General features: G+C 38.3%; 1 protein-coding gene across 2 annotated transcripts; it reads left to right on the forward strand.

Annotated features, from left to right (window-relative positions):
* The first annotated feature begins 3,084 nt into the window (after positions 1-3,084).
* LOC108675102 lies at positions 3,085-17,733 on the forward strand. Of its 2 annotated transcripts, XM_018163088.2 has the most exons (18): positions 3,085-3,409; positions 3,974-4,150; positions 5,753-5,863; positions 6,261-6,389; positions 7,413-7,579; positions 7,989-8,109; positions 8,393-8,521; positions 9,013-9,144; positions 9,769-9,927; positions 10,295-10,522; positions 10,714-10,836; positions 11,388-11,498; positions 11,817-11,990; positions 12,393-12,644; positions 13,693-13,943; positions 14,093-15,254; positions 16,282-16,383; positions 16,570-16,637. In XM_018163088.2, exons 1-17 carry the CDS (start codon positions 3,401-3,403, stop codon positions 16,339-16,341), a joined length of 3,495 nt encoding a protein of 1,164 aa, XP_018018577.1. In that variant the 5' UTR covers positions 3,085-3,400; the 3' UTR covers positions 16,342-16,383; positions 16,570-16,637. The 2 variants fall into 2 exon arrangements, with proteins under 2 accessions (XP_018018577.1, XP_018018576.1); XM_018163087.2 differs by lacking the exons at positions 3,085-3,409; positions 3,974-4,150; positions 5,753-5,863; ... (9 more) ...; positions 11,817-11,990; positions 12,393-12,644 and adding an exon at positions 12,903-13,130 and having other exon boundaries at positions 14,093-17,733.
* The last annotated feature ends 2,921 nt before the right edge of the window (positions 17,734-20,654 follow it).

The raw sequence follows: 20,654 nt of genomic DNA on the forward strand, positions 1-20,654 counted from the left end.
TTTTTATTTATCATTCCAGAGTAAAACAACGTGCTTAGTTCAATATAAATTTTTTAATGACGCGAGCACAGTGCCCTTGAAGATTTGAACTGCAATTATTGACACTAATGACGAAAAGGACGTATTATCCACGCTTCTTTGGATATAGAAATTGTATTGGGTTTGGTTATTCAAGCGTCTAGGGGCAGGGTGGCCCAGTGGGTAAAGTTCAGAGTACCAAGATTGGAGCAGATAGGTGCATCCATGGATAGGTGTGGGTTCGATCCCAGCTATGTGCGACAGTTTCTGTTCAGAAGCGGCGTGGAAGCCGGGCGGTTAAGCGAAGCAAAAATTGGAGCAGCAAGTTGCGTGTTCGAGACCGCAATAGTCTGTAAATGTTCTGCGATGGTAATAATCGGCGATGGGTCAACGGCCTTATAAACACTGGAACCGCTTTTATTTATTAATATTGTCATCAGGTACTCGCAATGTTCGATAGATCTGGAATTTTATTTGTTGCACGCGAGGTCTTGTGATCCGTGAGTAAAATCGAAAATATTTCAATTCAATCTTGGAATACTTTAAATTTAGATTTAACAAGCAAATCCAATTTTTGTTATATATTTTCCTTCAATTAGCCTCTGCTTAGTTTAGAAATGATCAAAAAAGTTAAAAAAAAAACATTTGAAACAGAGTTTCTCAAGTTTCAAAGATTATGAATCAATTTAAGCATCGAGACTGTCTGCTAATAAGGCTGTAAAAATGACTAGGACCAGTAAAGTAATAAGTGGCCATTTGCTCTGCAGAGGAAAAGAGCTGTGGAATAAGGATGCATGTGCACCTTGATGCTGCGTGTGCAGTTCTTGGTTATATTTACTCAGTGTAGAAGACTGGCGGTCACCCAACTAATGACGCCTCAGGCTTGCCAAGAACTGAGTCTCCTTCAGTAGCCCTCTCGCTTTGTGCTCTGCATCACTGCAGGCTGGGCAGTGCAGCCAACTTTGTAATGCAGTGAGAGTTATGAAGTCGTCTCGTCAGTCTTGTGATTTTAGTTGGGTCCGAAATTCTTGTTATTCGTTCCCCTATGAATGTTTGATTTGATAGGTGACATTAATGCTGACAAATATTTTGACACATTTTGACTTTTTTTAAACATAATTAACAAGAGACGGTCAGCTTTTTTAGGACGATTTTTTAGGCTTCGAAAAAGTATATTTACTTTATCTTGCCTCAAAATACCATACAAATTTCATGATTACGGTCACTGCATCGGTTTTAAACTGTTTCAGCCCGTTAGATGCTGTTATTTGGTTCCATTTAAATTGCATTATTTTTTCACGTAATGCAAAATTTATAGTGTATTTTATAACAATTAATCTTTTAGTTAAGGAAAAAAGTAGCGCCCTAAATTATTTAATTCATTTGGATTGTACAAATGATAAAATTCATGGATCTATTTTTTTGTGCATCAATTACACTATTTTGGCATAATCTTAAGGATGCAAAAATTGATTTCTCTACTGCTTACGTTTACCTATGCGACCTTGAAACCCTGCAACAATATAATGTAGGCCTCAGCGAACCATATTGAACTTACGCTTGAGTCTCTTTTTTATATTTAATTTAAAGTTCGGTGGTGGACCGGATGTTGTGGAGGTTCTGTGTTCCCCAGTACACAGGGAGTTGGGGGCCTGGCTGCGCGCCACGGCGCTATGGGTTATCGCTTAATAAACGCTGCCTGCTCGCCTACTTAACGTCATCACACGCTGTTTATATACCGCGAGAAAACAGCTTACGTCACCTCCTTCGGAGCGGGAACCCCGTCTAGCACTGATCATTCACAATCTGTTCAGAATATAATGCCATCAGAGGTGCATAACGCCCGCTTGATAATGCGAACCTGTCTAGAATATAATGCCATTACAGGTGCATAACGCCCGCTTGATAATGCGAACCTGTCTAAAATATAATGCCATTACAGGTGCATAACGCCCGCTTGATAGTGCGAACCTGTCTAGAATATAATCCATCACAGGTGCATAACGCCCGCTTGATAGTGCGAACCTGTCTAGAATATAATGCCATTACAGGTGCACAACGCCTGCTTGAAAGTGTGAACCTGTCTAGAAATACTGCACTCAGTGAAGCACAACGTATAAATAATAGCTTGAACCTACCTAGAATATAGTGCCTTAACAGGAACACAACTCCTGTTTGTAAAATTATATATATATATATATTTTTTAAAGTTATAAGTGTGGAGTAGAGAGATCTAACCATTAGTATTTCCTACCGAGCAACGAAATCACCGCAATAACGACATTTGAATTATGATCAATGCCGAAAGTCTACCCATCAAGTAAATTAAATATAACCATGCATATAACTTCATTTGGCATGAATTCATAAGCTGTCTCATTATAATATATAGGGTGGGTGATTATTGCCCAGCTTATAATTATCATTGCCACAGAAGCCAAGACTGATAAATATATTTACATTTCGAAATATTAGCTACTGACTCTTTAAGCCAAAGAGTTAGTTATATAAGTAAACTGAAAAATTGTTCATAAATGGATTATCTGATTGATTATTTGATAAATTGATTATTACCCTAATCGCAAATTAAGTTACGCACAAAACACTGCCGAAAAATTCATTTTTGTCTTTTTGAAAAGCAACATGAACTAAAAGAACTTTAATTTCGTTTTAACTTTTGCAATTAGATAGGCATTACGTGACCAACATCGCATTACAGACAAACATCCATGCTACCTGCGCCTCGAACGCACTCCTGCAGACTGCGCAATGTGCATGACAACAACATGCTGCCTGCCTTGTGATAGTTGTCTACCATCCTCGTTATTCTTTCTATTGACATGCCATAAATCTTTTGTACACACTGTGTTAACGTTCAATGTAATCTGATCAATGATACGATCGTAAGCCATTCAACCGAGTATGTTCCAGTTCAATTGTTAATCTCTTGATGATAGGTATGAACAAATATATGTAAATAGATTATGGTGTCTGCCTTTAGATAGCCTAATACTCCGTCTGACATACAATAATATAGAAATGTTATGTTGTAACCTTATTTTTTAGCCGTTTAGCATAGGAATACAATAACGTAAACGAAAAAAATAATAAACGAGATCACTTGAAATCTATCTATCCTAATGATGGAAAACTTTCCGCGCCTGTTTCTCTTACGAACATCTTTCAAAAAATCTGTTATTTATATTACAAAATTGTAGTCCATTCGTTGGCATTCGTCGTGATTAAGAGCGAAGATACTTTCCTATAATTGGAAAATACGTGTTTAGCCTAGCTATTCTCTTTTGATCTTCAGTTACACTAATTAGGTCTTTCGTCGTCAAAGACTGCCGCCTGAGACTTCTGCATCGCTGAAGCAAAGGACATGACGACCGTAAGTTTCTAATGCCGGAAAGTTTACTAGGAATAAGTCTCGCCGACAGCGTGAATGTTTTCGAGGTTCAATTTTTTTAAAACTTTTAGACGCGCCTTGTTTATTCTCGATGCAGAACTGAGAATCATTTGTCTCATTTCACTAATTTCACAATTTTGGTTCATTGCTTTTTCGAATAAATTTGCCTAATGAAGGCTACAATAAAAAATTGGTTCGAAGAAATATTCAAAGTGTACAGAATTTTTGTTCATTTATTTCTAAAAAATTCCATGTGCCGACTAAACTTTTGTGGTGAAACTCAATATTAGTACTAATTGATATTAAATTGAAATCAATACTAATTAATTTTTCACTACAAAGAATCTACTTCAATCCATAATTTAACTCATAACTTTGTTTCTACAAGAACGGTAACAATTTTTATTTGGAAAATTCGTTGCAGGCAAATTTAAAGCGAAGAGCGTCAGTTTTTTTAAGGAGCGATAATGTTTCAGAAGAAGCTTATGATTCATCGGAGAGGTCCATGAGTCACAGGAAACCAAACCGTATTTTTCTCTGCGTCAGGACATCACCCAAGTGGTCGCAGACATCCGCAAAGGGGATAAAATTGGCATCCTCGTGTTCTTGCACAATGGCGGCGATGCCAATGCTCGAAACAACATGGGATGGACGTTGCTGCACATCGCCTGTTTTGAGGGCAAAACGGAAATCGTACAAATTCTACTCGACAACGGCGCTCAGGTGAGCTATACAACACCAGAAGCACTGTATCCATCGGGCGTGGCGGCTGCTGCCTCGATCGCAGTTTTCGTTCGGAACTTAGAAATATTTTGCAGAAAGCCTCAAGTTAACAGGTATTGTTTTAAACATTGTGCAGAATCGATTCCAATAATGAAGAAAAGATGGTCATTTTTAAATAAAAAGAACACATAAACTCTTTCAAAAACCTTTCTTCAGAAAAACTTGCGCACTCAAGGTGTGATGCTGTGTTTTTTGCTGCACGTATGATGCCGGAACTGAGACATAAGAGAAACAGAAGGAAGGTTTTAATTGCCATCTGTATTAGTGATAGCTATGGAAATAATATTATTTTACGAACGTTAATTTCTCATTCAGAGAGGCTCCAACAAAATTGTACTCGGTTTCCTTGACTTCAATGAGTCTCAAGTGATTTCTGTGGGCACGGCCAAGACTCGCCTGTCATAGGATCGTGTATTTCTGTCGCTCAGCACGTGACAGTTTAGCCGAGACATAACGCGCAGTAGAAGAGAAACTTCAACATAATAAGAAACTTCTTCATTACGACCTTGTTTTCCTCGTCTGCCATTATATTAGTGATTTTCTCTCACCTTGCCTAAATAATTATTGTGGATGCAAGCACGATGATAAATGAATTTACCTGTTTGACTATCAAACGGCAATGAAAGAATCAGCATGTGTCAAAAAAATAGAATTTACTTCGAATTGGAATTGTGTGTTGTTTACGTCCTCGAGTTGATTTTCCACTTTTTTTATTTCCGTTGTAATCACTGTAGTGCGAATCATTGGCAAGTAAGTGAGACAAATCACATCCAAAAATATAAATTTTCGATGTTCTGTAGAAAACTTTTACGAAGGAAAAGAATAGAGTGCATTTATTCATTGATTCAATTAACTTAAATTCTGATTTCGTTAATTAAAAAAATATCTCTGTCCAGCACGAAGTTGCTTTTGCAAGTCTAAAATTAACTTAGTCTGACCTCGCCCATGTAGTTGCAGTGCCAGGCTCACAATGGACGATATTGTGTTCTCCATGAGCTACAGTCAAACAATGTTAAGTGCTGTACAAAAGGTTCACGTTTGGGCTTGCCAGTGTAAAAAAAAAATATATTATGTCATTTGTGCAGAATGCTTCCAGGACCGTTTTTTTATATAAATTCGATTAAAATAATTTCTTACAAACGATATACAAGCTTCGACTTTTCGCAATAACGAGAATATTCCAATTGATGTTTAAGGTAGAAATTTATATTCATTCGCAGAAACTTTTATGAAAAGAAAAACGAAAATGAAGATGATTTATGAAAAGAAGATTTTACTTTGGCTTTCAAAGCAATTTGAAGCAAGCACATCGTAGATGTGAAACGATAAAAATATCCTTAATTCGATCATTTTAAACTGATGCGGGTGTGTAGTGCACTGAAGAGTAAAGAATTGTCCGAAGTTTATTAGTTTAATCGACTCAAAATTTCTTAATTGACCTATTCTTCAGATATTATTATTCAGATATTATAATATTAATTATTCTTCAGATATTATACTTAAATATTTGAAGAGTTGTGTTTTCGACACATGTTCTCCCAGGTGAACGCGTGCACCACAGACATGGCTACTCCGCTGCACCGCGCTGCTGCTCAGGGCAGCCGCGGCGCTGTCGCTGCGCTGCTCAACAAGAACGCGTACGTCAACGCGCAGGTCAGAACTTAATTAAGTGTTAAATCCAAGCACTTCAATGAACATGTATTCCATAATGCTACATGATTATTTAGTTTCATATGGTCCTGTTGTGAAATAATGTGCACTGATGAAGGGTAATGTTTTTATGTAGGAGTATGTTTTTGAAACAACCAAGAAATTAAAATGATAAAACTTTTAAGTTAGTTATAAAATATTATGACAATCGACGCTCGTTTAATGGATCTGTTCTAGATTCCGCCACATTGTTCACCGTTATCATCTGTACAATGTATCTCCGTTGAGCATTATATTAAATTGCATAGATCTACAACAAATTTCGTAAGTCAAATTTATCAGAACGTTTCCGTAGATTATTCGAAGACAAATTATTATTATATTTCCCTGATGTTTACAGGACCAGAACGGCAACACGCCCCTGCACGAGGCCGCCAAGGGGGCCTACACCTCCATCTGTAAAGCCCTCATCAACCAGAAGGCCGACAAGAACAAGCTTAACAATAGAAAACAAAAATTTGTCGAGTTGGTGAGTTGCGTTATTTATTTATTTATTTTTTTGTGATTAGCTGCAACTAAATTTTCATTTTTTTTATTTTTTTTCTTGAGTTTCTGCGACTAAATTTTCATTTTTTTTCATTTTTTTGAGTGGCTGCAACTAAATAAAGAGTAGCAAGGTATGAAATAAATTATAATTTAACACAAAAATCCATTCATTAGATTTATAACGTAGATACGATTTTTGCTGTCTTTGTTACATTCAATATTATCCGACAATTGGTTTATTTCATCGGAAACAGCCGCCGCAAAAATTACGGCCATACTCGTAATTCCCTTGAATGTTTACGCTCTAAAAGAAAGTATCTGCCAGATATTGATGGAAATATTTTTTTACAGATATTTACATTTTTCAATATACAACGAAATTTAAGCTTTTGTTTGTCCAGTCAAACATTCACATTAGTTTTTAATCATGAATTGCATAAACGATAATTTATGATATTATTTTTCATTACCCACACATTGAAACAAATTATTTTGGGTTTGAATGATGAGTCCATTTTGACAGATGCATATATGTTGGGTTGTAAGGCGTATCTCGTAACTTATAACTCCGTGGCATATGTATTTTATAATAATATAATTTCCTAATTAATTGGTGAACCTAATTAATATTTTTGTCATATTGATTTTTGCATTCGTGAAGCGGAGATGCGAACGCTAGATTTTTCCCGTCTGCAGCCAGTAGCGCTGATTACGTCTTGATGGATCCTTCAAAGGATAGATCGTTTCAAAATATTTATTTCTGCATTGTGTCTTTAACCAACTTATTATTTCATTTAAAGTTTTTACTCCCATTCCAGATTCAGACGCTTTTGATTTATTCTCCTGAATGCTATGTGCTTATAAGCATACTTTTCTTGCCAGACATCAGTCTTGACGCATAGCTAACTGATTTATTTGGAGAGGACCATTATTCTTGATGAAGATAATTCATTTCACTTTTCCCATGAAAGTGAGCAGCGTCTGATATAATATTTATTCTGAACAGGTAGGACAGCAACTGATGCCGGTGGTGGCCAGCGGTGACACAGAGAGCCTGTCGCTGTGGCTGGACTGGGGCATGAGCCCCAACACCAGCGGCAGCCTCGGCTGGTCGCTGCTGCATCACGCCTGCGTTAGCGGACAACCTGATATCGCGGCACTACTTATAAAAAGGTGACTTATTTAGTAGAAATTTTGGTTTTGTAGACCAAAAATAAAAACACTTTTAATTCCATGTGAATTTTTATTTTGTAAAGGAGTTAAACGTCCTCAAACACCAAATAGATTTATTTCTGTCGTGCAATCAGCTCTTCTGAAAAACATTCAATAAACGTTTTGACAGATTGAATGGAAGCAAACAATTCATATTGAAGTTGTTACGGGTTCACACCCTTTGCTAGGATATTTTCTTGTGATTGTTGTGCCTCGGAGCTAGAGTGGAAGAGTCGTAAATTTCCGCCTTATCTATAAATTCTACTGTTAGAAAAAAACACGATTCGCTCGAAAGAATTCTCCCTCGTATGCTCGTTGGCGTTATTTGCTGGCGTTATTATTTGCTGCAAAGTTTCTGTCTGTCTTGCAGCGGCGCAAATTTGCACATTTTAGACAGCAACAAAAGCTCTCCCCTCCACGCCGCTTCGTTCCATGGCAACAAAGTCATCGTGAAGCTGCTCCTCGACAACGGAGCTAACCCTAATCTTCAAGTGAGTATATTTGTGGCAAAATATTACTTTCGCCATTCATTGTGCAAAAGAATATGGAAGAATTACAGGGTTTTATATTTGAATGGTTGATCGCAGGATGACAAATTACGTGAATCACGAGTGCGCAATTGAGTCGGAAAAAATTAAATCAATGTTAAAGTTGATGGTAAATATCACGACGATAAGGATTCTTGCCAGAGAAAACTACATAGTTATAGTTTATCAGAACTTCAAATATAAAAATAAGCTCAATCTTTATAAAAATAACGTATTAATTACACAGGACCAGCGAGGTAACACTCCTCTGCACTCGGCCGTGTCAGGAAGCCATGCTGAGATCATTAATATTCTGCTAGACAACGGCGCTGACACGTCCATACCCAACCACGAGAACATGGTCTTCAAGCACATCGTAAGATCAGCAACAGATTTCAACATCTGCGAAGAAAATTCGTCAATAGTGCAATACTTATTGAACGCGATACAATTCATGTGAATCGAAAAGAAATACCATAATGGGGAATGTTGGGAGAAACAATTGGGTTATTGTAGTTTACTTGGATTCAAAATCAGAGACGTCAAACATATCTCATCTCTTCAGTAATTCGTTTGGGAGAGAAACCTTCATGTTTGTTTTGTGACTTAAAAACGTCTTAGAGCAGACTTACGTTTAATTTTCAATAAGAATAAGAATAAGTAGATGAATCTGGAGCAATTCACTTAAATTGTCTTTTTATTTCGCACGGTATCAAATTTTTTGTCAAACTGGCCACTGTTTCAACGTTTTCACAGCATATATAAGTGTCAGCAGTACTAAATATTTCAATCAATTAAATATTCGTATGCACTGTGTACGAACAAATTCAAGAGCCTGGATCTCTGAGGGTATACTCTGTACTGCAGGTAAAAGACGTGTTGGTGAAGACCGTGCACGAGGGCAAGGTGGCCCAGGTGACAGCCTTGTTGAAGAGCAACGCTGATCCTGACACACGCGACGCATTCGGCACCCCACTTATTTGTGTCGCTGCCTTTAACGTGAGTTTCTGATGCAATGAAGTTCCAAAGTTTGACGATAAATGAAAAATAATCAGTACCATGCAGCACTGTTCATCAACAGACACTGATCAAGCAGTAAGAGAGTACCTAAATATGAAGCGAACAGTACCACTCTTCAGCAAGTCACTGTTACAACAGTGAATTTCCCAGTAAGGCGGCATATATAAAATGAATTGTAACGCGGTTAATGAACAGTCACTGTTTTCACAGTAAGACGGCAGATGTGAAATGAAGAGTCCCACACTTATAGTCCGACTCTAGCTGGTCTAGCTGGAACTCTAGTCGACTCCAGCTGGTCGATAATCGGCCTTCTGAAAACACTCAAACAATTGATGTTTGAAACAATCATAGACACACGAGAAAATACTGGTAGAGTTTGATGACGGAAGCTTCTCTTTGTAAAAATGAACTTTGAACATTTATATATGAAAATATTCATAAATGTACGGTGTGAAATTAATTGCGAATGTAAGCGATGCCTTGAACACGATACGAGTTAAAACTCCAGTTGTTTGCACCTGAATCGTAACGATACCTCAATGCACAATTTACAGCTCACATTTGCTAAAAGCATAATTCAATGATTCTTTTCTGTTTCTTCAGAAAGATTTACTGATCGTGGATGCCCTCCTGGAAGCCGGGGCTAACCCGGACCTCTGCTCCACAGACTCACAGAAAACGGCCCTACACTACGCAGCCTTTTGGGAAGACCTCTTTATTACCAAGTCTCTTTTGGACAAGAAAGCTAAAATAAATCCTGTGGTGAGTTTGCTAAGAAATTTTGAGTTAGTATACATACCATTCTTTGAATATTGGTTTGAGTTCTCTAATTAAATTGCTGTCTTTTATACAGTAAAAATTGGTTAATGCTGAATATTATAAATTTCCGAATTTCGAACGTTACCACGCTATTTTGAAGTCTTACTGGTAGACGTTAGCTGATCTCTTTTCATTCTTTGATAGTTACGTTTTCCTGTGAACCTTTTTCATCAACCCGTCAACCCTGTTTTCATGGCAAATTTGACAACATTCAGTCTACTACATCATAGGGGATATCATCTTAGCAACATACGCAATTATCAGATACCAGATAGTCCCAAAGATTACTGATAAGTGGGCTCGTGCGCAGGATAGGTTGGGCAACACCCCGCTGCACGAGGCTGCTCGGGAAGGCCACGTCGACCTGATCACGATGCTCACGGGACGCATGGCGCCTCTCAACGGCCTCAACCTCGAGGGCAACACCCCTCTACATGTCGCAGCCAAAGCAGGGCAAACCACCGTCGTCGAGATGCTGCTCGAAAAAGGCGCAAATGAAAGCATTCTTAACAAAAACGGACAACTCTATTCAGACCTGGTACGCTAAGTATTGTGCGGCTGGTAATTGTGCTAGCCGTAGTGTTAATAGTAGTGTAATGTTAATAAGTTCTCTTGGTTTTAAAATGGATTTTGTAGGGATTCGAGTTCAGTCACGATTTCCGGCGAATTTGGTTAATGTGAGGAAATGTCAACCGGCCAAGAAGCTCTATAAATGTTCACTACTTGCAGGCTTTAATCAACGCCGTTCGGACTGAGGCGCCAGATAGAGTGATGTCGGGGTTAGCCTGGGGCGGCAATCCCAACTCCAAAGATCAGAAAGGCTGGACGCTCCTCCACCACGCCGTATTCAAGGCATGTTCTTGAGCAAGATATTTTTTCGTACAATTTATATTAGCGTTTTCATGACCTCTCAGAATTAAATGTACCAGATTGCTTCTGGTGCCAAAATTGAGGTATCATTGTCCAATGCTGAACCTGCGAAACAAGTGTAAATTTTTTTCGTTTCAACTTTGTCGTTATCTCTAAATTCTTAGTATAATTTTATCAATAGATAATCTTATTAAATTTTTAAATTATCTTTTTTCACTTAACTGTTTTTTAATGTTTTTATTTTTGATGAAATTACGTTTAATTTCAATGATGAACAATTCTCAGTCGCTTGTGTGCCCATATCACTTCCATGTAACTTCATCTGACGATAGGACATATTTTGAGATTTTGGTATTTAATCTCAGTATTGTCTGGTTTATGAGATGATATTTGGGCATCACACAGGGATCGTTGGATATTTAATCTCAATATTGTCTAGTTAATGAGATGATATTTGGGCATCACACAGGGATCGTTGGATATTTAATCTCAATATTGTCCAGTTAATGAGATGATATTTGGGCATCCAACAGGGATCGTTAGAAATAACAGCAATGCTGCTGGAGTGCGGGGCTGAGGTGGACGCCACAGACATCCACGGCAGAACTCCCCTCATCCTCGCTGCGTATAGAGGCAACTGCTCGGTCAGTGCCAGCCAATAGCTTCCTGGGAAATGCGTGCTCCTAGGTTACTATGTGCGTTCAAATTTCTATTTCTGATATGCGTGTTCTGATCAGAATTTATTATTTACAGCGATATTCGCCTTATTGTTCGATTATCAGACGAAACATGCAAATTTGGTTCGCTAAAAAATCTTTTTAAACATCAAGGCGTTTAAAAAAAACATCAAATTGGAGGCAATGAAGATTCTTAAGGCAACTGAAATATAAAGTATATTTTCATTATGTAATCAAATTTACGAGATATCATTGTTTCGTTGAGCCAAATTTCCGCTGATGCAGATAGCTTCAAAGTTAGTGGAGGCGGGTGCCAACTTGGAGTGCCAGGACTGTGAGGGCCAGACAGCACTGCACTGGGCGGCGCGAGAGGGCAGCGTGGAGACTGTGCTCTTCCTCATCGATAAGGGCGCTGATACCGCCATTAAAGATAAAAAAGATAGATTCTACAAACACTGGGTGATTACAACTGGAGAACAATATGATTTTCATCAAAGCGTGCTTTATATTCTGTTGAACATTTTTTGGAGTTGAAAGTTTGTACGCACTTCAAATGAAAAATTTGTTCATGTCTACATACATCTGCCTGGAGATGAATTGTGTACACGTACTTGATGAAAACTCTACATACTAGCCTCGTACACTGTGCGCAACAAAAAATTTTGAGTGAGTAAATGTGGTCTATTTTCTTTCTGTAATGAAAGTCGTAAAGCATCAAATCTAAAGTTACCCTATCGGCAAAAACTGGAAAAATCTTTCATACTCATCTCAATTATATTTATGCCTCAATCGGGTGCAAACGGTATGCACAGCAGTAATGTTGAGTGGCAATTTTTCTGTATATAATTGAATTTTCTGCAGTTGGTGAAGCACTTGTACCTGGCAGTCCGCCACAACGACACGGCTAAGGTAGAAGCGTTCCTCACCGCCGGAGCTGACCAGTTCGCAAAGGTTGAAGGAACTGACGTGACATCCCGCGAAGAAGCCAAGAGGAGAAAAAGTTACCCCATACTTAAGCTAATGGCAGCGCATTCGCAGCTCAGAAACACCTTTGAAGAGGAGTTCGATTTCTGGGACCTACCCGCAATCGAAGATTTACGTGTGCTGTTCAAGGTAGCGTAGTTATTGTAAAAATGTCGCACGTGATCTTTGATAAGAATGAAATGCATTAAAAAGTCCATAACTAAGACTAAGAGCTCATTTAAAAATTCGGTAACCTCACCTTTTTATTCCGTTTTCTATGAGTAGAGCAAGTGCCATATTAAACTTGTTCTTAAATGGTCCACACATAATTCACCTAGTCTCAAGTATTTTGATGCATTTCTCTGCAGACTCCACTCTTAGGAAAATGTTGCTGAATAACATCTCAATTCAGTGGGCTTCTGGAGCTTGAGCTTAACAAGTGGTCGATGTCTGGAGCAAAACACAACTTTTCTTACACACTAACTAACTGAATGGCAATAGTGCAATACTCTGCTTGCAAAGATTAGTTGATTCCATGAGCCTCTAAGGCTTTTCAAATGATTGTCAACTGTTTTTAGAAATGAAACCTATCGCCGCACTGAAAATTCATCTGCATCACCGCTTTTAAAATCTAAGGTACGAACACGAGTTATGTGGGTTACCCATAACAGCTTCTAAGTGACACTCGACTCTTTGTTAACCCATTCGCTCCTCTGCTTAATTTTGTATTGACATTGATATCAGTCTCCGAATAAGACCAAAGACTGAAATCATGACCTGATTGTTATCATGCATGTTATTTTCTCCGTCATTTACACGGTTATGCTACCATCATCCAGTTTTATTAACCAGCATTTGTGCGCTAAAAAATTAAGTAAAACTTTATTAAAATACATTTAAATAAACGAAATAAATGTATGTATAAGATATTTAACCTAGAACCAATGTATTCCTTGCCTTTTCAACGATAATATTATTTATATACATCTCTACATTCAATTTCTTTCGTTTGGAGTTTGAAGATGGAATTTTTATTTTTCGACATTATCGTTATTTATTGGAAAATATACGTGTTACGTTATACAATATCTTCGTGTTCAAAATTAAAAAAATACTTCAGTGCCAACAGTTGCCTTTTTGAAAACTTTAATTAATCATTACCTTTTAGATAGACTTAATATTTCATATGTTCGTTTAGGGAGAAGAGTCAAGCGATGAAGATTCCGAAGACGAAGCAGATTGGAAGATGAAAAATGCAGACGTCGTTTTAAGTGCCAAAGAATTGTTCGCTCAAGATAATCAAGATCTTTGGGAGGTCTGGGACGAAAAGCCAAAGTGGATAACAGCAAAAGAATTGAACCAGGAAGAAGTTGAAGATTTCTGGCATAGCTGGGAAGAAACTTCTCAAAGACCCAGACAAAGATCGAGAAGCCCTCCTCCCCCAATAAGGTGAGTTGTTCAAAAAGATTATTCTAGTCATACAGTGCTCGCATGGACACTAGAAATCAAACAACGACTATCAGCAATTTCAAAAATGTATAATTTACCGATAAAAGATTAAATGCCAGTCATTTACGTCCTGTATTTTAATCTGAAAGGTCACAAGAAGACGATGACTCTGAAGCTGAAACCGATGAGTCGGAGGACGAAGCGAGTGCACTCACTCTACCTGACGATGGCTGTCACCTAAGAGGCGAAGGTAAATTTTACTCATCTATTCCTGCAAAAGAAGCTTTCAAGGAAGACGATAGTTGGTTGGACGAGTTTGACGACTCAAAATATACCATTTCAAAAGCAATATCTGCCAAAGATGCATTTAAAGAAGATGACTCGTGGTTAAATAGCGACGATGAATCTGAATCACAGGCACCTCATGATGACGTACCAGTCAGAGAAATATCTAAAAATAGTTCATGGTCCATGAATGATATCAACTTGGAAGGTGATTATGAGGAACAAAACGACCTTCATTCAAGCAGCAGTAATGTAGTTGAATATCAAGAAGGCGTTGTAAATGCAAGTTTGTTTATGAAAAGAGATAGTAGTGAATTGAACCAATCACGAGCAATTTCAGCAAAAGAAGCATTCAAGGAAGATGATTCTTGGTTGAATAGTGATGATGAAACTGAGTACAGCCATGCCAGAGCCATTCCGGCAAGTGAAGCCTTTAAAGAGGATGATTCGTGGTTGAATAGTGACGATGAAACTGAGTTTAGCCATGCCAGAGCCATTCCGGCAAGTGAAGCTTTTAAAGAGGATGATTCGTGGTTGAATAGCGACGAAGAATCAGACTTTCAACCATCTGAAGCCATCCCATCTAAAGAAGTTAAACAGGATGGCTCATGCCCGAACAGTGTTGCTGAATCGAAGTTCAGTTCAACAGCAGCCATTTCAGTTAAAGAAGCTTTTAAAGAAGATGATTCGTGGTTGGAAATGGAAGGTTCTGAGAGTGATGAATCAAAGGGCGCTGAAGAAAGCGAAGAGGACAATAGTGCACAAGAAGAAGGAGTCACTGAAAAGAAACAAGATCAAACTTTAGGGCTGGAAGACGAAGATGATTCCGGCTATAGTTCAGTGAAAATTCTCATGCATAACGAACATTCGGCCCCTATAAGTTTGTCCGAAAAAGAAAACATTGGCGAATGCTCCTCTTTCCATAATATTGCAAGCGATGGTCAAAATATTGATGCTAAAAAGAAAAGCTATCGCTCGACGGAACAAGACAATGGAAATCGAAACGAATGCAGAATAATCGACGAGGTAAGTACTTTGAGTAGGAATATTTTTGAGGACAGTGTATTGCATATTGACAACAGCCAAGGAGGAAAGAACGTGTCTGGAAGTAATTCTGAAAAATCTTTAACAAACACAGACTTGAAGCTTGATACTCTCGAGGGAACTTGTGGTCAATGCCGAGCAATAAATTTCTCTCTAACACAAACCAGGGATGGGAAAGGAGATGGTTCTGATAAGGAACTTGAAAAATTCAAATCTTTTAAAGACACAGAATTTTTAAACCAGGGTCACGATCAGATACGACCCACTGAAAAGAAAGAACGTTCCGATAGTGACAAAAATACTGACGGCCTTACTGTTTCAGTGGATGAAAATTCTGTTGGGGACGAAATTCATACCGTAGGAGACATTTCACAGTCAACGATGCCTTCAATCGTAGGTTCGAGTTTAGAAAAATTAGGCGAGCCAGATAGAATGGCAGCAATGCCTGTGGAGTTGTTCTCCAAATGCATCGACTTTAAATTTGCCACAAATTTTACTGGAGAGAAAGAAGTCACCACGGACTCAATGAACTCCATTATGCTGAGTGCGAATAGTTTATTTCCATCAGGCTCTCAATTGTCAATTCATCCTGACAATACCCGTTGCAACCATACATTGACCTCCCACGTATTAGACAATGGATTTTTAGCAGATTTAGCTAAGGGGCTATCGATGGATGATATTGATCCGAATCCTTCAAGTTCTTTTTCAAGGAATTGTGATGACGAGTCATCAGCCCTGTACAGGATGTCGTCTACCACACACAAAGCACAGAGTTTGACATTGATCACTTCTTCGGAAAATCGTCTCCCAATTTTGAGTTCAGACTGTAGCTCAAATGTCAGTGTTAGTAACCGGCCTCCAAATTCGGTGGCATTCAGAAAAGGGGGTTTTGGTTCATTTATGTTTAGTGAAATGATGACAAAAGACGAGAATGACCACAAACTGTTAGAACGGACTAAAGGTTCAACAGATTCCGAGTCATGTTCAAAAGTATGCCTCGTTTTAGAGCCTGAGGTTGTTCAACGAGTCCTCGTCAGAGTACCTGAGCCATGTGACAGTTCACTAGAAGGATCAGATGGTGGCAAGTCACATGTTGAAGCATGTAAAGGTATGCTGCATGAAGACGATCCTCGGGTGAACGAGTTATTCGATGAAATTTTGAAGAATTTTGGGGATTTATGTCCTGATGAGAGCAGAGAAAAGTACGGCATTTTTGGTTTTGAGCCAGGAACACATTGCCACTCTTCTACATTGCATGAGCACCTCTTGATAGCGGATGTTTCTTCCCCTGCAGATTCATCTGCCACCAACATGAACAAAATTTCCAACGCGGGTCCAGCTTCTAAAATCACACCTTTAGTGGACTTGACCGATGAGCAGCCGGGCAATCCTCAGAACATCTATGAGAATACCAAGATTGCTGAGATTGGCAATCAGGAAAAAAATGAAGAAGCACACCAGGGTGCCCTAAAATTTATATCCACGCCCCAATATCAAATTGCAGTTAATTCTGAAGTGGTCAATGGGGCTTCAGCTCATTCAAACACCCTCGAAACCGCAACATACTCAATACCATCCAAACAAATCGTATTGCGAGATGACTTTGATTCAATTCAACGTTTGCGCAATGCCTCTCCGGAACAAAAAAATGAATCACAATTAGAGAAACCCGATTTTGCGAACCGGTTTGTCTTCAAGTTACTATCATCGATGGACAAAGAAGCACCTCAACCGAGCCTACCTGAGGCTCATGTACCTTCACTCAGCTCAGAATTCGGCAACGAAGTTACGGGAGACGAGAGAGAACGAACTGAGCAAGATTCAAGGGATGGAGTAAATTTTCTTAATCGTGCACATAGCGCTCATGAACCTATGAAAACTGACGTTGAAAAATTTCCCTTAACTAATATGAATAACGTAGATTCTTGTGAAGAGAAGTATCAAAGAGCCTTGCAGGAAACAAAGGAAAAGGACAAATACGTCTCGGACAAGACGAGTCTGAATACTGGTTTAGATTCCATACCGTCACAAATGGTTGAACAAAAAGAAATAGAACACCACGATTATGAATCGACTTCTACGTTGTTACAGGGATTGAGTATAGAAGACGAAATTCCACGAGTTTGCGATCCAGTACAAAGTTTCAAACTTGAACATTACCACGTTGAAACTGCGGTTGACTTTCCACTGCTGGAGCAGCCACAAGAAGCGAAGCTCAATAATGAGGTCCAAACCTCTAACGAAAGCCACGACTCCTTTTTGACGTCGTTCGTGTCGTTTTGTGTGATTGTTCTGTTTCTCACAAGTTATTTCATCTTTAAATGGTTTTCGTGAATGCTGATTTGCATCGCTTGATGATAATAAAAATTATTCCGTGGAATTAGTGTCGAGAAATAGTGATGTGTCGTCGATATTTCAAGTTATCCCGAATATAATGAAATGATATTTTTAGACCGTGTTGTTATTTTACCTCGAAGCAATTACTTTTTTTAAACCATCAATAGCCATATAGGTAGTATTTGTCTTAGTCCGCAAATAAATAGTATACATATTCTATAGCTTTCGATAGAAATACAGTTTAAAAAAAAAAATTTTTCCGTTTTTATATGGAGAGAATTCATATAACGATTGCAATAATAAAAGACCAACTTACATTAGATGTAATCAAATGTTTAATTTGTATAGAACCGAATTGTATAAATCAAAATTTATAATATTAAAGTTCAGTGAATAAGCTTAGGAATTCTAAATTTGAGGGGCAGTAATCACGTCGTTGTTAGGTAGCAGCACCTTTCACGAATTAATGTATGGTTGACATTATATCAATAATATGAATTGAAATCTTCATGTCGGGAAAATGGATGTGGTAGAAATGCTCTTAACTTGGTGAATGAACCTGCTTGTCAATTGCATGCATACAGATTATAAGTAAAAGGTTCAGGTCCTTCGATCTGATCAGAAATAAATATTTTCTCAGCGACAAAAACTTCTCGTATTATAATTAAAAGATGTCGGTCGTTTAATCAGTGATACAAGTATTCTCTCAGCGACAAAAAACTTCTCGTAATTAGAAATGTACTCGAAATAATGGCAATAATGATTTTTGTTATTATTGAGCTTCTTGATGTTCTTTGCTTGCTTGCACCGTGCAGATGACAGCGCCCAGTAAGTGCCACCCCGCAGAGCTTTGTAGTGCACTAAGCGTATAGACCTGTAAAGCAGCGCTAACGAGCAGCAATGCAGTCTGCATTATAATAAACTTTTTTAGTGCACAAGAGCCTGGCTTGCAGTGGTGAAAACGATCTTTTCCTGCGAATATTGTGGTAAATGTGTGATGATAGCATCCGTGGACCGAAAGCTCACAGCATGCATGAAAATAGAAGATCGCATAACCAGACGATTTTTACTTTTCATTGCTGCGAGCCGTCACAATAAATTGACCAGGTAAAGATACAATTATACGCGAGAAATCTACATTTATTGAAACCCTAAACAAAGGGCAACAATGATAATTCTAGGTTTAAAGGGCAAGTCTTATGAGGAAAGATTAGAGTTTATGAAACTTCAGAGACTCTGTTTTCGACGTCTGCGTGGTAATCTCAATTTATTAAACAAGTATATACTCATGGCTTATACAAAGTCCCTTACTACAGAATTTTAAACAAGAATCAGAACCAGGGGCCACGCTTTCAAACTAAAAAAACTGCGGTGAAACTCACCCATGTGATATAATTTTTTCTCGATGCGAGTGAAAAAGCCTCCCTGATTACATCGTTGACGCTCCGAATATCAGCGCGTTCATGAACAGACTAGCCAAAGCTATGCAGAAGCATATGTCTAGACTCTAAGTGCTTAGCACCTTATGGAATTGGTAATAAGTCAAGTAACTACTTCAAACCAACGTCAGTTTTGGAAAAATCTGGTCAAAAGGCCAGTTCTTAGATCTCTTCTGAACAAGTTACGAAAAGTACAAGGATAGACAACTGGTAATGGGCCTTTTCTTCAGCGCCGGTACATTTATTCTATTCTATAACAATCTATGCCTATATCAGAAGACACGCACAATTGGGGCAATGGATGGGTGCCTAGAGTCAGAGCTCGAGCGGTCCTAAGGAAGAAAACCAAAATTTTTAATATTACCTACGATCAAATTCGGCTTTAACACGTTAAGTGCGGCACGAACCACCGGTGAGTTGCAGGGTTTTTTTTCCGGACAAGATCCGCAATTTAGGTTTTTTTCAATTGCGTATTTCGACAAAAATTTATGATGGCAGCATTACTTCATTAAATTTTAAATTGTACGGAAAAAGGGTATATGTAATTTTAGCACCAGAACCTACAAATTTACTGGTATATTTTGAGTTATAGGCCTTTTTATCCGGGAACTTGGCCGTTTTTATGCCATCTGCTAGCGCTGGTGGGTCGTGACACACTTAACGTCAATGACACAGATGACGAAAAATATATCATATAGATCAACTGACAGAATATATGGGCATGAATAGGAATGAAATCTCGTCTCAGTACGCCGGGCCTCAACGAACAATGTCGGTTTAGATTTAACGTCTTACGTATTGCTGTAAAGTCTTTGACTGTGCGTGGGTCTAACGCAAAAAGCATTACTGAAGCTGCAAAGGAGTCCGTTGCATCATGTTCACCTGTAAGTAAACGGAATCATTTATAATAAGTCTATCCATCAATTTTTTTACTAATGTATATATCAGATTCAATTTCAAAATTTTGCCACCTAAGGGTACGTACACAGTGACAGCAGGTTGCCAGCGTGCTGGTTACCTGCTGAGGCTGGCGCCTGAAACAAGCGCGAGAGGTTCACAGAGGAAGCAGGAAACCAGCTGCGACCTAATCAGTACTCTGGGTGAGGAAGTGTATTATTAGTGTATTTATTATTGTACTCTATTAGTGAACTTAATTGGTGTACTTTATAAGTGTATTTTGTTAGTATATTTTATTAGTGTATTTTACTAGTGTATTTTGTTGGTGTATTTTATTAGTGTACTTTATTAGCGTATTTTATTGGTGTATTTTTATTAGTGTATTTTATTAGTGTATCCATGTTTTCACAATAGGCTCATCTGAGGTACGAAATAATTCATAAGAAACAAATAAAGTGGAGGGTTCAAAGGTACAACTAATTCAAAAAATCACCATATGCCAAGCAGGTTGAGCAGATAAGAATGTGCAGTACATTCCGGTAAATAGGTATGAGCAGGTTGTCGGCAGAAGCCTATTCGTACAGGTTTTCACTGCGAACACTTACATTATTATCCTATGTTTATTCTTGTGGCAGGTTGGAGCAGGTAGCCCGCGCGGGCAAACCTGCTTTCACTGTGTACGTACCCTTAGGATGAAACCTGCTTC

Source organism: Hyalella azteca, unplaced genomic scaffold, assembly GCF_000764305.2.
Source record: "Hyalella azteca isolate HAZT.00-mixed unplaced genomic scaffold, Hazt_2.0.2 contig1888, whole genome shotgun sequence".
NCBI classification, from domain to species: domain Eukaryota; kingdom Metazoa; phylum Arthropoda; class Malacostraca; order Amphipoda; family Hyalellidae; genus Hyalella; species Hyalella azteca.